Source organism: Panthera tigris, chromosome D2 (assembly GCF_018350195.1).
Source record: "Panthera tigris isolate Pti1 chromosome D2, P.tigris_Pti1_mat1.1, whole genome shotgun sequence".
Taxonomy (NCBI): Eukaryota; Metazoa; Chordata; class Mammalia; order Carnivora; family Felidae; genus Panthera; species Panthera tigris.
The window spans coordinates 8,546,855-8,564,681 of NC_056670.1; the positions used below are offsets into that span (position 1 = coordinate 8,546,855).

At 43.5% G+C, this 17,827-nt stretch overlaps 1 protein-coding gene across 1 annotated transcript; it reads left to right on the top strand.

Annotated features, from left to right (window-relative positions):
• The first annotated feature begins 930 nt into the window (after positions 1-930).
• Positions 931-8,564, top strand: IFIT2 (interferon induced protein with tetratricopeptide repeats 2). The gene is made up of 2 exons (XM_007079270.3): positions 931-1,306; positions 5,450-8,564. The coding sequence occupies exons 1-2, from the start codon at positions 1,302-1,304 to the stop codon at positions 6,852-6,854; spliced, it is 1,410 nt and encodes a 469-aa protein (XP_007079332.2). The 5' UTR covers positions 931-1,301; the 3' UTR covers positions 6,855-8,564.
• Positions 8,565-17,827: the final 9,263 nt, after the last annotated feature.

A 17,827-nucleotide genomic window follows, 5' to 3' on the forward strand; every position in this document is an offset into this window, starting at 1 on the left:
TGTGTGTCCCGATAAAAGGGCAGAGGATTGTCAACGAACCTAGCTGTTGCTTGCACCCACCCCTATGAATACAAAGCCTACCATAAATAATGCTATCTCCAGGATGGAACTACCTGTCGTGGAGAATAGGTTTCACTCGTGCTCTGTGTAATTTCCCGGCCTCAGAGACGCCCGGTGCTGTTACCTCTTGTCCTCTTGGGTCTAGGCACACGGTAACCCCTTTGCGATCAAGGGTTTGAATAAGGAAAAGGCAAAGAAAGTAGCTGTCCTCCATCGTCACGAACCTCCGTGGCTGCGTATTGCAATGTGCAGGTGCTGGATACCGGGGCGACCCGAGGGATTTTAAATGTTGCCGTGCTCAGGGAAGCCCACAACTTGCATGGGTTTGGCTTAGGTTAGTGATCATGATGGACGGATGGTGGATGGACAGAGGAGCTAAAGCTCCAGAAAAGGCAACATTAAAGATTTCCCTTCTGGTCTCTTTGGTTAGTGATTTCAGCTCTCGAGTATGATGAAAAACTAGTGTGTACTTATCACATGCCAGGCGTTATTCTGAGGACATCTCATGCTTTCACCCATTTGATGCTTACAACACCATTACGAGTTGGTAGGAGTAGTGGGATCCCCATTTCACAGGAGAACAAACTAGTGCACAGGGAAACGTTCAATAATTTCCAGCATCACAGCATATACGTGGAGCCCGGGTTCAAATCCAGACAGGTGACATCAGAGCCCACAGTTCCAATCATTTAGTCATTCGTTCAGCCTCTACCCTTTGAATGCCTGCCATGTGCTGGGTATTATTGCAGGGACTGGAGATTCGGTGGTGAAGAAAACCAACACAAACCCCAACCCTTACAGGGGTCTGTGGGCCACACTGGTGATAAGGGCGGGCAGAGTGAGGATGGGCTAACATTACAGTAATGAAGCAGGGTGCTTGGTGCTTGATACGTGTATGCATCCTTCTCCACGCTGGGCTGCCTTGATGTCAGCTGATCTAGGAGATCACAACAGTCACAAAGAGGAAGTTCTGACTCACTGCAGGGTGGGGCCGCGGGGGTGCTATAGGCTTGGCCCTTACTCAAGGTTCATTTTCCCTAGGAGTCTTGCCAGTTTCACTTTCCAGTTTCAGTTTCTCTTTCCTCAAGCCAACTGCGGGAGAAAGCGAGGTAAAGGAACCAGGTAATGCTTCCATATATAGGTCTCCTTAGCATCTCTCTGAGGCAGAGGAGGAAGATTTCTGGAGAGCACAGTGGCCTGAGCTGCAGCCTTTCAGAACAGTTGAGAAGTGCCCCGTGATCATGAGGTAAAGATTCGCCTGCTCTGATCGTGTTGAAAATGTCCAATCAATCTTGTTGTGGAATGCAAATCCTATACAGCCATGCTCCTGAAACACGAGTTCCCGATTTGTTTTGCTTTAGTGTTTGCCTGTAGCCTTGCTGCGCATCTGTCTGTAGTCTGTCTGTGTTTGTCTTACCGAAGCTGGCTGGCTTATTTCTGTTATTTTCTGCCCCACGCAGTCAAGCTTTGTTAGGGCATCTCTCCCGGGGAAGCTGACAGCTGAGGTCCAGAGGAGGGAGGGAGTGGGGGAAAGGCAGAGAGAGAGAGATGCTTTATCAGGCAGGTGTTTCATGTAAAGATGGATCTGGGGGAATTGCTCCTGTAGACTCTCTTTTGTTTTGAAAGGATTAAGTGGGGGCTTTTAATAGGATTCTTATTTAACGAACAATCTCTTTTGGGCAGATATTGTTAAAATGTACTCTGGGTAGCAACCCCAGCTCATGCTAAGCTAGATTTTACTTTTAATGTGCTCATTCATCTCAGATTTGTATTAGGGCTGGTAAAATGTATTCATTCACTCAATAGAAATATATTTTACCTCCAAATGCTACTGATTAGCTAGAGTCCTTCTCTCTGAAGTATGAATTGGAGGTAGGGTGCTTGGAGAAAATAGCCCCCACCTCAAAAATGCTCTCACACCTCAGAAACATAAGATTTCCTGGGAAGGAAGAAGGGTAGGAAGGGAGATTTCTGTTTTCTCCAGCGTGAGGGCGGGGTGAACAGACTAGATGCCTATGCCTCAGGCCTGGGAGCTCCAGAATCTGGAGACACCCACCCCAGCACTTACTTCCTAGGGGATACACTGCCCTCCTTCTATAAGTTTCCTGCTCTCTCTTCTTGAAATGGTATTTTTTTCTGCTCCTCTACATGTCTGTCTGATAAGAAAGAGAAAGATTTGATCTATTTCCAGATGTCTGTTTGAGAGTAACTCAGAATATTTAGAAATATTTCTTAGAACTTTAGTGTGGTCTCTCTTAGAGTCTTCCCCTTAAGAACACAGACCCATCAGTATCTCTCCTAATTGTCTTTGGTCCCTTAGCTATGGGCACTGTCACCAGGCACTGGCCCTGCACTCTAAGGTAGTGGTTCTCTAATTTGAGCATGCATGAGATCTAACTGGAGGGCTTGCTGAAGACCATTCCTGGGCTCAAGCCCCCACTTCAGATTCGGATTTGGTAATCCTAGGTTAAGGTCCAAGGATGTCCATTTCTAACTGCTCTAAGACACTGGTAACGGCATTGGCTCTGAGCCCAATAAACAACCATCACCGTGGCTTTCATCCAGACCAGAAGCAGGGGAAGAAAGTGTTGTATGTATACAGTTGGTGCTTCTAGAGGTATCAGGAGCATAATTTTCACAAGTCTGAATCCAGGAAGCAAGTGTCTGGAACCAGCTTCTGATTCACTGGTAGAAATAAAAGCCCATAATCACGCAGTGAAATTGGATGTTTTTGAATGGCTGCTCGAAGGGATTTTACCTAAGTGTGTATAGTAAGTGCCTCTCTCCTGCAAATGCACAATTGACCATATGCTTTATATGTTCGCAATAATTTCAACTGTATTCACTCTGTTTCTTTCATAGAATGAGAAAGCTGCTAAAGAGCTTACGTGCTAAGGGAATCTTCCTGAAACCTTATTGAGAAGGAAAATAGATCAGGTCGGACGTGAACTTTTCAAGGGAAGGCTGCTGTCATTACAGTGACAGAAACCACACCAGGCACTCTCCTGGGCTCACACACATATATATGTGCGTGCGCGTGTGCACACACACACACATACACACACACACACACACACACACACACACACACACACACATCAACCCCCATATTACATCAAGAGGCTCAGACATCCTGGCTTTTCACTAAGACCTATCCAGGGCTTTGAAAGGACAGAGGGTCCTTCCCCAAGCAGGAACTCCTACCCATTTTCCTTCATCTCTTCTGTTTATTCTACCTGGGGTAGTTGAGTCTTCATCTGATTCAAGTAACAGAAATGAACAGGGACTGATTTAAAGTTCCTGGAAGGGCTCACAGGACCCACACACATGACTAGAGCCAGCCACTGTTCTAGAGGGCCAGAACAGGACAAAGGAGAGCTTGGGAGCCCCAGAGTCTCTGTCCTGTGCATGTGTATCCAGTCACAGCCACTCCATTGTGTGCTGCAGATCGTGGACACCATGACACCTCCAGTGTGCACAGTGCTCTCTTTGACTCCAGAAAACCAGCTCCCTTGCACTTCCATTTCCAGCTTCCACTTGAGTTTGGGTGCCCAGCCCTGATCTAGTCATCAAATTGGGGGGTGGGGGTGGGGGAGGGTATCAAAAGTGAAAGATAGGGGACAGGAAGAAAATGGAGGAATACAATCTTCCATTTGTACAACATTTCAACAGCGGTATTTGCCACGTTATGTAACTTCCAAGATATTTACTGCTTGTCTATGTCAGAATTCATAACATTTAGAATATCAGCTCCTCATAAAAGGGTTAATTAACATATACCCTGAAGAAAAAAAAATTTTTTTTAAGTGAGAAAGAGCAACATTTCAGGGACTCCAATACATAGGCAATGCAGAGAAACGATTTGGGGCAGTTGATGATTTTTAACCTTCTCATCGCTGAAGTTATCTAAGATGGGGTTTTGGGGTGGAGAGTTTTTATTTTATTTTATATTTTATTTTATTTTATTTTATTCCATTCTATTCCATTCCATTCCATTTGAAAGAACTAACACTGAAGGGAATGGAAAATTCTTCCAGAAGAGTTTCAAGAGTACCTTAAGGGAAAAGGAGCATTTCCCATAACAGAAGATGCTAGCTGTCTTCTGAGCCTCCTCCCAGAGCTGCACTTCTAACACCATGAGTGAAAGCAAACCATAGGAGAGGAAAAATAAAATTTCCAAAGATAATTAAAGCAACAAATGCAAAATTTTTAATAGACCAACACAATGGGAGATGTTAAGAAAAGAAATCTCCAGACTAAGAAATAGAGGTGGGGGTGGAGGGGAGAAAAAAATGATTATATTTTATTCCAAAATAAAAGTTTAAAACATTGCTAGCATATATAATAAAATTAAGGGGTAGAATAATACAAAAGCAGAAGAAGTAAGAATTTAGAATTATTGAAATACAATTTAAATGGTTAAAATGTAAAAGTGCAGATAAAATGAGGACAGAGAATGCTGAATTAATAAAAAGACAAGAAAGGGGCACCTGGGTGGCTCAGTTTGTTAAGCATCTGACTTCAGCTCAGGTCATGATCTCACAGTTTGTGAGTTTGAGCCCCGTGTCGGGCTCTGTGCTGACAGCTCAGAGCCTGGAGCCTGCTTCGGATTCTGTGTCTCCCTCTCTCTCTGCCCCTCCCCTGCTCATGCTCTGTCTCTCTCTTTCAAAAATAAACATTAAAAAAATAGTAATAATAGTAATAATAATAGTAATATAATAAAATAAAAAGACAAGACAAAGCCAATGGGATTAAAAAAAAGTTTGGATAAACAAAGAAAATCAATTAAGGATATATGGAAAACTTAAATAATAAGATAGGCTATAGAAAGGAATAATGCTAAAAAGGACAGACGAAGAACTAAGGAACTAAAACTACAGGGGACAAAATGCAGCTGAACTTCAGAGGGATAATAAGATTAAAATCAAGCCGGCAAAACATTAAAAGAATAGTCCATTCTAAAGCTAACATCTTCAAAACACGGAAGTAAATGCTAGGTAAGATGAACAGAAACATAAAGTAATCAAATAGCCTTTCTTCAAAACCGCATCAGGTCCACCGTGGGCTGGAATCCCTTCCCCCAGGCTTGACCCAGCACTACCTGACGGAAACCACCTTGTTCAGGGAAACCCAGCCCCGGGCTCAGAGCATCCCTCCCCCAACTCCACCACTGCCCTCTCCCTAATTCCTCTGCCGCCCAGTCACCCAATCCCTGAGTCTCTGTGCATTTAATGCATAGGCCAAAATATAGAAAGAAACAAACAGGAAATATTGTTCTCTTTTGAACGGGGTGAACACCCTTGAGGAGGAGAGGAGAGTTGTGTCTGCCCTGCTCCTGGAGAATCCGTGCTGTGTCTCAAAGTGTCCATCTCTCTGTTTCGCCCTCCAGTGAGACCACCAGAAACACCTTGGAGAGTTGTCTGCGGCAACTTAAATGCCATTTCACGTGGAACTTGGTGGAGGGAGGAAAGTCGTTGGATGACTTTGAAGACGAGGTATGTAACACGACGGAGTTCCAGAACAACGAATTCAAAGCCACGGTGTTCAACATACTGGCCTACATAAAACACCGCAGAGGCCACGATGAGGCCGCCCTGGGGTGCCTACAGAGGGCTGAGGAGCTGATCCAGCGGGAGCACGCGGAGCAGGCAGACATCAGAAGTCTGGTCACCTGGGGAAACTACGCCTGGGTCTACTACCACCTGGGCAGACCCGCAGACGCTCAGATGTACGTGGACAAGGTGCGACGGGTGTGCGAGAAGTTCCGCAGCCCCTACAGAATCGAGAGTCCTGAGATGGACTGTGAGGAGGGGTGGGCCCGGTTACAGTGTGGAGGAAAGCACAACGAGAGGGCCAAGGTGTGCTTTGAGAAGGCTCTGGAAAGGAATCCCCGGAACGCAGAATTCAGCTCTGGCCTGGCCATCGCGAGCTACCGTCTGGACACCTGGCCGCTGCCTCAGGATCCCGTCGACCCTCTGAGGCGGGCCATTCAGCTGAATCCTGACAACCGGTATGCGAAAGTGCTCTTGGCTCTGAAACTTCAGGGGATGAAGGAAGAAGGTGAAGGAGAGAGGCTTGTGGAGGAAGCTTTGGAGGGGGCCCCGTGTGCAACCGACGTGCTCTGTGGAGCAGCGAAGCTGTTTAAAAGAAAAGGAGCCCTAGACAAAGCTATCGAACTGCTTCTAAAGGCTCTAGAAGGCATGCCCAACAATGCCTACCTGCATTACTACGCTGGGTGCTGCTACAGGGCAAAAGTCCTCGATATCCTACAGGACACAGGAAAGAATGGCGTGTCCTGGAGAAGAGAAAAGTTACAGGAAGCCATTGAGCAAGCTGTGTATCATTTGAAGAGAGTGGAGGAGGCCGATACAAACCACCCCTGTGTCTGCTCCTATCTGGCCTGCCTCTATGCACAAGCAGGTCAGTACGACGAAGCAGAGTGCTACTTCCAAAAGGAATTCTGCAAAGAGCTTTCTCCCGTAGCCAAACAAGTCCTCCACCTGCGCTATGGCAACTTCCAGCTCTACCAGCTGAAGAGCGAGGACAGAGCCATCCACCATTTCATACAGGGTGTGAAAATAAAGCATGACTCAAAGGAGACAGAAAAGATGAAGAATAAGCTGCAAAAAATTGCCAGTGTCAGGCTTTCTAAAAACGGGGCGGATTCCGTCGCTTTGCACCTCTTGGAGTTTCTTCAGGAGCTGGGTACAGAGATGCGGCCAGCAGAGGAAAAGTATGAGAGGCATTTGGATTCTGGAAGCTTCCTCCCTTCAGCATCTTCCCCTGAGGAATGAGGAATCAGGATATGGTGCCCGTGGGATGGTGACGGGAAGGGAAGCAGAAACCCCTCCACCAAGTAGTTCGTGTTCAAGATACTTCTCAACTGGTATGGCGTAGGCCTGGACCGAGCCACTGGCCACCAGTCTGGACCAGGTTTACAGAGGAACCCACTGCGTAGAGTGTTTACACATGGATCACTCAGGCTGTTCTGAGACAGGGACTAGATTGGAGTAGGGGGGGTGGCCCTGGGACTTGGTAAGAGGGCTAGTTCCGAATTGACCTCCTGGGAGCACTATGCATTGTGACATTCCCTTAGTCATCCTCCCTGGGTGATGCTTTGGGTTTTTCTTTATGTTTATATAAAGCAGCCAGATTCCTCACATCTGTAACACTGTGGTCCATTTTTTGTAATGTTTTTCCACCCTTAGATCCTATACGGTTTGGCCCTGCATAGACACCAAAGTGCTGTTTCCATTCAAAGGCTGGGGCACCAAAGCCTACGTAGGGCTGGGTGTCTCTTCTCCCCCACTTCTGCCTCCTTCCCCCAGACAGTCTTCCATCTAGACTGTCCTATACAACCTGAGTTCAACTGTCCCATTAACTGAATTGGGAACGTAGTTTGAAGAAAAGAGAGCAGAGAACAGGTTGAATTTAGAAGGAACACACCCAGGACAAGCCATGGGATCAGGCAATCACAGTACAAGGGTTTTGAGAGGCACGTGGGGAGGTTTCGCCTCCATTCCACCCTCCCCGTAACACAGCACGTGAAGAATAAAAAAAGGGATTGTGCGCAAATGCTAGAAACCAAAATAATACATTTCTCTAAAACGTGTGGAAAAATAAATATCACACCAGTAGGGACAGGGATCGAGTAGGCAAAAGAGAGAAAGAGAGAATGCTGGTTTGTCACTGTAGACCGTAATCCTATGGAGAAAATTTTCATTTTCTTGGCCATTATTTGGAAAATTTCCTTGTAAGATGAAGACGTGTTTTGTTCAAAAGTGCCCAGGTTCAAGGTGATGGGAAAGTAGCAGAACAGAAGGCTCCTTTGGAAGCCAAGGACCTAGAGAAAGGTCTTGTCAGATGACATCAATAATGGAGGGGTTTTCCCCCGACTAGACGTTTTTATATTAGGTGATATAAAACTGCTTTTCACCCTGAAAATCTTCAAGGAAACCACAAAATTCATGATTTGCTTGGGGTGACTGGGGTTTTCTAGGTAAATACTGAATGCCCCATGACATCAGGGTCCATGTGAACCAAAACAAAGTCGGTTGACCCAGCCTGAGACCATCAGTCACCCTCTGGGTTGGAAAAGATTTGCCTGTTCCGATTAATTTAAATTTAAATGGCAGTTACCAGGGGTTGGGGTTTGGGGGAATAGGAGAGATGTTTAAGGGTACAAACTTACAACTGATTAATAAGAAAGTACTGGAGATCTAATGTGTAGTATAGTGACTATAGATAACAATATCGTATTATAATCATCAAACTTGCTAAGAGGCTAGATCTTAATTACTCATACCACAGAAAAGAAATGATAAATATATGACATGATAGAGGTAGTAACTATTGCTACAATCATATTATGGTATATAAATGTGTCAAATCAACCTTAAAGCTGCAGTGTTATATGTCAAGTGTATTTCAACAGATTTAAGTATATTTAACATTTTTACTAAGAAATGAAAACATTATATAAACTTCAAGGTTTTTTTAAATGAAAAATTACAACTTTGGGTGATGGGCATTGAGGAGGGCACTCGTTGGGATGAGCACTGGGTGTTGTAGGTAAGCAATGAATCACGGGAATCTAGAGCACGCTCTATACACTGTATGTTAGCCAATTTGACAATAAATTATATTTAAAAAAATTGCAACTATATAACAACACTTTTCATGTTATCTTCTGCATTAAACATAGATTGTTGTGGGGGCACCTAGGTGGCTCAGTTAGGCGTCCAACTCTTGATTTCAGCTCAGGTCATGATCTCACGGTCGTGGGATTGAGCCCCGTGTCGGGCTCCGAGCTGAGCACACAGCCTGCTTGGGATTCTCTCTCTCTCTCCCTTTCTCTCTCTGTCCCTCCCCCACTAATGCTCACTCACGAGCTCTCTCTCTCTCTCAAAATAAATAAATTTAAAAAACAACAGTGTTGTGTGCACTTGAGATCACTGGTATGCAGAGCATCGATTCTTGAATAAAGCAATAGATTTAATTAATAAATAACTTAGAGGTGATGGAATATAAAGGGGGGGCGGTTTCTGGTTTTTTTTCGAAATTTGCTGCACCTTAAGTCTTCCAGACCCAGCTACCGATTAACGGAATGTCATGCGGGTTACGAACTATATATAACCCAGATTGGTCTAACATTCTAACCACTGAATAGTACAGGCTTTTTTCCCCTCCACCTTAAGAATCCAGGACTTCAGCTTACACCCTGACCCCCACCACCATGCACCCTCATGCACACAAACACCCTACCCCCACACTCTGCCAGAGGGTGGGCTCCCTCTCTTCTTTCCGTTATATCTTGTTAACACCACGTGCTGCCATCCGCATTCTCTCTCCTCTTCTGACCTCCTTTACGGGAAATGACTGTCGCCCATTCTCTTTTATGCTCCATCCTGGAGGCAATCTAAATGGCTGTTGGAGAGGTTTTCCTATTAATTAAAGAATAGAAAGAGACAAAAGGCCCCGAAGTCTCTTGTTTTCCGAGAGGCCTCTAGTGGAAAATACAACTCACACCAGCTGCAACGGTAAACTCATTCCACTGGACTGAATTGAACAAGCGTACATCTCAGGGAAAGGTTTGGCTTCCTTATTATTGGATCTGGTGCTTGGGGAGGAAGGGCAGGGGTGCTCTGAGTGGAAGGTAAGATGGGCAGGTAGGCCAACCTTGAGAGAGGACCACTGGCGTCTGTGGAGTGCCAAAGAAGGTATACTGGGTGCACACCATCTTGTCCAGGCAAGTGACGCCAGCAAAACCAGTGCTTGGATCCTTTCAGGATCCTGAAAGGACACAGGTGGAAAGAACAGGGAAGAGATATAACGTGTTATACTCAATTTTTATTTGAGGACTTAACGCTGACAGAAATGATTAGAAAACAATAGACAAAATTATGTTGGTTGCTCATGTTTCCTGAAATCTCGCTGTCCAGGGACAACAAATGGAGCCATGTTATTTGGAATGAGTCAAAACTCCCTGACTCTTAACCACATTTCTCAGTGCAGGGCATGTGACTCCCCTCGGATACCCACCCAGCTAATTCGAGGAGGCATCTCACGGGTGTCGAGGAACAAGCCTGACAGAATTTTCTAATCATGTCTGTTATTCATATTGTTCCCACACCTACATGCACTAACGTCCTCTGCTCACAAAAGTGCCTCGATATATCGCCTCTGGTTGCCACCTTGAGAGCTTCCTGATATCCTGCCAAAGATGTTCTCACCTGTGTTAGTGCCCGTGAAGGAGTAAGGAGAATTCCTCTCATCCGTCTGGGTGTTAAGCAATACTGAGTATTTGCCAGCATTAGAGTCTTCAGTGGAAGGTTCGTCAGCTTCTGCTCATAGCCCCTTTTTCCATAGAGCTGAGAGACAGCCCCCAGGGGCAGCAGACCTTGAGTCATGCTCCATTTTTATCTTCCTTCCTACCTCATGTCAACAGATTTTCACAACCTGCATCCAGTGCAACTAGAAACATTGGAAGGGTCCAAACCCTGAAGATAAACTCAGGTAAAACTGTAAGGTCCCTACTGTGTGCACAATCGACCTTGGACGCCAACCTGGGAAATGTGGATTCCACCCAGAGACGATATGCTCCTCTCTCCCTCCTTCCTCTACCATTTCCCTCATCACTTAGTTTTAGGAACGGAGTAATTAGGATTGACAAGTAAGTATGGTTTACAGTGTAATTGTTCATTGCTGGTGACCTGTAGCTTCTTGGGAGGCTGTGACACACTAAGGGTGTCTGGGTGGCTCAGTCAGTTAAGCAGCCGACTCTGGATCTCAGCTCAGGTCTCGATCTCAGGGTCTTGAGTTCAAGCCCTGTGTTGGGCTCCACACTGGGTGTGGAGCTTACGTGAAAAAAGAAAAAAAGAAAAGAAAAGAGAAAAAGAAAGAAAAAAGGGAAACTAACTAAAATCCTTAGTATAAAACAGTACAGCGACTCGGACAAACAGTTCCGCAGTTCCTCAAATGGTTAAACATAGACTTAGCATACAGCCCAGTGATTCCATTCCTATATACCCAAGAGAAATGAAAACACATTCACATAAACTTGGACGTGAATGTTCATGGCAGCATTATGCATAATAGCCAAAAAGTAGATTCATCAACTGATAAATCGGCATATTAAATATGGTATATCCTTACAGTGGATTATTACTCAGCAATAAAAAGTGTGGCACTTATTACGATTATTGCAAATAAATGTAGTACTGATACATGCTCCAACATAGATGAACCTTGAAAATATTATGGTAAGTGAAAGAAGCCAATCACCAAAGGTGTATTAATATGAAATGTTCACAGAAGGAAAATCTATAGAGATGGAACGTGGATAGTGGCTGCCTAGGGCTGGGGTGAATGGCAGAATCACAGGTGACAGCAAAGGGGCATGGACTTTTCTTTTGCAGGGAATGAGAATCTTCTAAAATTTACTGCAGGGATGGTTGCACAGCTCTGTGAAATGGTGAAAGCTTTTGAACTGTACCCTCTAAGTGAGTCAATTGTACAGTATATGGATTATGTTTCAATATAACTGTTAAAAAATTCATAATAGCCAAAAAGTAGATTCCTTAACTGATGAATTGACTCTTGTTCCAAATGAATATAAAGAAAGCAAGCTTTTCTTTCATTGCCTTCTATTTTTAGCCACTAGGTTTGTTTTCATTGTATTGTACCCTTCGTATGACTAGCATTTTAAATACTGTTGCTGCTTCACTGCTTGTGTACTCCACAGATATGTTGGGAGAAATCCTGCAGCCTATTGTCTGAGTAGAGTATGAAAATCTGGTCTTTATCATTTTGATATTTATTTCTTTATTTGTTTATTTATTTAGAAAGAGAGCATGAGTGGGGGGCCAGAGCAGAGGGAGAGATTGAATCCCAAGCAGGCTCCATGCTGATGGTGCAGAGCCTGATGCAGGACTTGATCCCACCAACTGTGAGATCCTGACCTGAGCCGAAATCAAGAGTCAGATGCTCAACTGACTGAGCCACCCAGGTGCCTTTATTTATTTATTTATTTATTTATTTATTTATAGAGTATTTTACTTTGTTTTTAAGTTTATTTTATTTTGAGACAGAGAGAGACAGAGTGCAAGCGGGTGAGGGGCAGAGAGAGAGGGAGAGAGAGAAACCCAAGCAGCCTCCATGCTGTCAGTGCAGAGCCTCAGGTGGGGCTCAGACTCATGAACCGTGAGATCATGACCTGAGCCAAAATCAAGAGTCAGACGCTTAAATGAGTGAGCCACCCAGGTGCCCCAGAGAGCATTTTACTTTAAAACACCTGTGCCAAACAACCATTCATGGGCAAACTGGCACAAAAGAAGGGTCCAAATGGAGAAGGAAATTTGACTTGGTGTAGAAATCTAGGTCTACATGGGTACAGATTTAAGAGGACTGTGAATTTCTTAATATGCAGGATGTTATTCAACCATATGCGATGGGTACAAATACTGTACTGCTTCATAAGTAATTCTTGAGCCAGGAATTAGAATAAGAAAGAGAAGAAGAAGGTAGGCAGCCAGCACCACTGTACTTGGAAAATAACTCTTTCTTAGATAAGAGTCCATTGTATTCAAGCAGACAGGAAGGCTTTGACCAGAAAAGGAAAAGTTGCCTTTTCCCTAATCTAACCACTTCATTGCTCAGCCCCTCCCAGCCCCTCCAAACCCATGTGCGGCTCTCAAGTCAGTACCCTCACAACACGGAAACTTGCACCGTACAACCTCCCTTCTCTTTCAGCAAAGAAGGTAAGACATAGAGACCCGTTGCTCCTGGGCTGGATGCTTAGGGTGTACAAGCCTAAGCCAGGGTTAAGATCTGCCAGGGTTAAGCACCACATTCTGAGCAACAGAGATGCTATGTGTTCTCTTAAAAATTTACATTTTTGGGGGCGCCTGGGTGGCTCAGTCGGTTAAGCGTCCGACTTCGGTTCAGGTCATGATCTCGCGGTCCGTGAGTTCAGGCCCCGCGTCGGGCTCTGTGCTGACAGCTCAGAGCCTGGAGCCTGTTTCGGATTCTGTGACTCCCTCTCTCTGACCCTCCCCTGTTCATGCTCTGTCTCTCTCTGTCTCAAAAATAAATAAATGTTAAAAAAAAATTTAAAAAAATTTACATTTTTGTTTGTCTATGACATGTGAGGCCCTCTAAGGCACAGGGTTGAAGCCAAGGGCCCCTTCTACCTGGGTGTAAGGGTATGACACCTCTTATCGTATCACAAGTATTTGTACCATTTATAAAGGTATGCCACTTTATTACTACCAGGATAACAGATTGTTAAGGAAGACAACCAATCAGAATTACAGACTTTTCCAAGTTGCAGGTTACTTTCCCTAGATACAACAATAATCTCTGGGCTCGAGATATCTCCTGATATGCCTGCTGTTGGAAAAACCATATGCCAGCTTTGTTACACAAGCATCTCTTCTTTCTGTAGTTGCAGAATGGAGGGAGCCTTTCTCCTATCCAACTGACCATTCCTTCATCAAATCAGCCATAAGAACTATGGTCCCTAGGTTTTTATGTATATACACATCATGACCAAGAAATTTTAGAAAAACTTTTTAAAAATCTCTCAGGATAATATCACTCCTTCAAGACTTGAAGCATAAATACATGAACTTATCAGACAGGCATGAAACATTATTACATGGGTCACTATTCCCATTTTACAGCTGAGAAAACTAAAGGATTGCCTGAGACCTCAGAGAGCTAAACTGCACTCCCAGGCGTGGCTTCCTGTATTTAGCGTGGGGCAAGAAGGAAATTTAGACTCAGTGATTTGACTAATGGTTAATCAATCCCACAGCTAGTAAACTGAACACACAAAATTAACCCAGGTCTCCAGTTGCAAATTGTCTCCCAGGAGTAAATTTACTGGAAGAAACTACTTTTCACAGAATATTTCTGGATAGTCGTTCGCATCATGAGGTCCCAGAAATCCCTACATCAGAATCTCCTGCACACTGCTATTAAAAATGCAGTTTCTGGGAATTCTGGTCCAAGATGGCAACGTAGGAAAACCCTGAACTGGCTTCTTCTACCAGGGCACACCAAATCACACCCATCAATAGAACAATTTTCCCCTGAAGTACTGAGGGCTGACTGAACAGCTACTGAACAACCAAAGATAGAGAAAATGGCCAGAGAGACGGAGACATCATAAGGAAGGGAACCCTGACCACCAACGCTGCCAATGGCAGTGGGGAGGGAATGTACTGAAGGACTGAGGACAGATCCCCCTGTCCTGGGGCTTAGTCTCTTAACATATAAGAGACAACACAAGACTACTGCCAAGTAGTGGAGGAGCTGCAGGAACACTCTCCAGGTCAGAGGGACTGGATAACGACATGGTCTACGTTCCCATCCACCTTAAAAGCCCAGATCAGAGTATGGGCACCATAACAGGCAGGTCCAGTGGTCACAGGGAGTTTGCAACCTCAGTGAGCACAGGATCCACAAGCCCACACCAGCCCTGGTCTCACTGGGACAGAAAATAAGCCAGAGGTGAGAAAGGCCAAGTTGGTTAAGCGTCCGACTCTTGATCTTGGTTCAGGTCATGATCGCATGGTTCGTGGGTTTGAGCCCCACATCAGGTTCTGTGCTGATAGCACAGAGCCTGCTTAGGGTTCTCTCTCTCCCTCTCCCTCTGCCCCTACTCCGCTCGTGCTCTCTCTCTTTCTCTCTCTCTTAAAAGCAAACAAACAATAGATAAAAAGGCTGAGGAGCTGTGGGGATGCTCCCTCCCCTCCACCTTACAAGCCCAGAGTGGAACAGAGTCTGGAAAGCATAAGTGGTGCGTCCAGTCATCACAGAGAGCTTGTGACCTCAGCAACCCCAGTGTCCACAAGCCCACATCAACCTCTGTGGTGCTGGGAGACAGAAAATAAACCATGCTGTATTTTTTTTTTAATTTTGTTTTGGTTTTAATTAATTTTTATTTTCTTATTTTTTATTTTTTTAAATTTGTCCCATTTTGTTTTAATTTTGTTCTTTTTGGTTTTGTTTTTTCCTTCTCATTCATTTTTTCTTTTCTGCTTTTTTCTCTATTTTGTTTTCCTTTCTTTTATCTTTCCATTATCATCATCATCATCGTCGTCATCAATCATCACTATTACTATCATTACTTTCTTCTTTCTGTAAAAAGCCACTGTTTAAAAGAATAACTAGCATTTACAGCCACAGCTTCAGCCAGCCAGCAGTCACCACATACACAATCTACACAGGGAAAACCTTTCACAAGACAAATTTAGGAGAAGTAGCCATTCAACCTAATCCACAGAAATAAACACAGAAAGCCAACCAAAAGGGGGAGCCTGAGGAATATGCTGCAAAAGAAAAAACAAAAGGAGAACAAGAAAAAATATCAGAAAAATAATTAGCTGAAACAGAGATAAGAAATATGCCTGATAAAGAATTTAAAGTAATGATCATAAAGATGCCCACTGGGCTGGAGAAAAGAGTGGCAAAACTCAGTAAGACCTTCAATAAAGAGATGGAAAATATTAAAAAGAACCAGTCAGAGCTGACGAATACAAGAACTGAAATAGAACACACACGAAAACACTAGAGGGAATCAGCAGTAGATTAGAGGAGGCAGGAGAGTGTATCAGCCATCTGGAAGACAGGGTAATGGAGAACACAGGGGCTGAACAGCAAAAAGAAAAAAAGAATTTTAAAAACAAGGAATCAATTAAGAGATCTCTTGGACAACATCAAGTAAACAAACATTCACAGTATAGGGTTCCCAGAAGAAAAGAGAGAGAAAAGTGTAGAAAATTTACTTGCAGAAATAATAACTGAAAACTTCCCTAACCTAAAGATGGAAATAGACATCCAAATCCAAGAATCACAGAGAGTTCCAAGCAAGAGAAACCCAAGAAGGTCCACATCACCATACGTAATAATTAACACATCAAAGATTGAAGATAAAGAGAGACTCCTAAAAGCAGCTAGAGAGAAACAAAAAGGTACCTACAAGGGATAAACTATAAGGCTATTAACTGATTTTTCAGTAGAAATTTTATAGGCCAGAAGGGAGTGGCATTATATATTCAAAGTACTGAAAGAAAACAAACCCCTACAACCAAGAATACTCAAGGTTATCATTCAGATTTGAAAGTGAGATAAAGAGTTTCCCAGACAAACAAAAGATAAAGGAGTGTATCACCACTAAACCATCCTAAGAGGCAATGTTAAAGGGACTTCTTTAAGTGGAAAAGAAATGGGGGCACCTGGGTGGCTCTCAGTTGGTTAAGTGTCCGACTCTTGGTTTCAGCTCAGGTCATGATCTCCTGGTTCATGAGTTCAAGCCCTGCAGTGGGATCTGTGCTGACAGTGCAGAACCACCTTAGGATTCTCTCTCTGTCTCTTCCTCATCTCTCTCTCTCTCTCAAAATAAATAAATAAGCTTTTTTTTTTAAGTGGAAAAGAAATGGTCATAATTAGACATTAGAAAATTATGACTAAAAGAGGTAAAGTATGACAACATATACATAAAATGTGGAAAAGGGAATAAAAGGGGAAGAGAAGGTAAAATAGAAAAAGAAAGTTTTTTTTTCAGAATGTGTTTGAATTTAAATGACCATCAAATTAATATAAAATGTTATTTACTTAGGATGTTATACATGAACTTCATGGTAACCAGAACCCGAAAACCTGTGACAGATATGGAAAAAATAAAGATAAACACAGCACAATAGAAACTCATCATCCACAAAGAAAGAGATCAAGATAAGAAGAAAGGTACAAAGCAAATCTACAAAAACACCCAGAATAAAAATTTTAATATGGCAATAAGTAAAGACCTGTCAATAATTTTTTTAAATGGAAATGGCTGAGGGGCACCTCTCTGGCTTAGTCAGTGTGACTAAGCATGTGACTCTTGATCTCAGGGCTGTGAGTTCAAGCCCCATGTTGGGTATAGAAATTACTTGAGTGTAAATGGCCTAAATGCTCCAATCAAAAGACATGGGATGGGAGAATGGATAAAAAAATAAATAACAAAAAAAAAAACAAAAACAAAAAAACAAGACCCATCTATGCTGCCTATAAGAGACTCACCTCAGACCTAAAAACACATACAGATTGAAAGGGAAGGGATGGGAAAACATTCACCTTGCAAATGGAAGAAAAAAAAGCTGAGGTAGCAATACTTCTATCAGACAAAACAGACTTTATTTTTTTTTTAATTTTTTTTGTTAACGTTTATTTATTTTTGAGACAGAGAGAGACAGAGCATGAACGGGGGAGGGGCAGAGAGAGAGGGAGACACAGAATTGGAAGCAGGCTCCAGGCTCTGAGCCATCAGCCCAGAGCCTGACACGGGGCTCGAACTCATGGACCGTGAGATCGTGACCCGAGCTGAAGTCAGACGCTTAACCAACTGAGCCACCCAGGCGCCCCCCAGACAAAACAGACTTTAAAACGAAGACCATAACAAGACAAAGAAGGGTATTACATAATGATAGAGGGATCAATCCAACAAGAGGATACAATAACTGTAAATATCTACACACCCAACACTGGAGCACCTAAATACATTAAGCAAATATTAATGGACATGAAGAGAGAAATTGATGGTAATAAAATAACAGTAGGGGACTTTAATAACCCACTTACATCAAAGGATAGAACATCCAGACAGAAAACCAATAAGGAAACAATGTCTTTGAATGACACATTGGACCAGATGGACATAACACATATATAGAAGGTATTCCATCCAGAAACAACAGAATACACATTCTTTTCAAGTGTA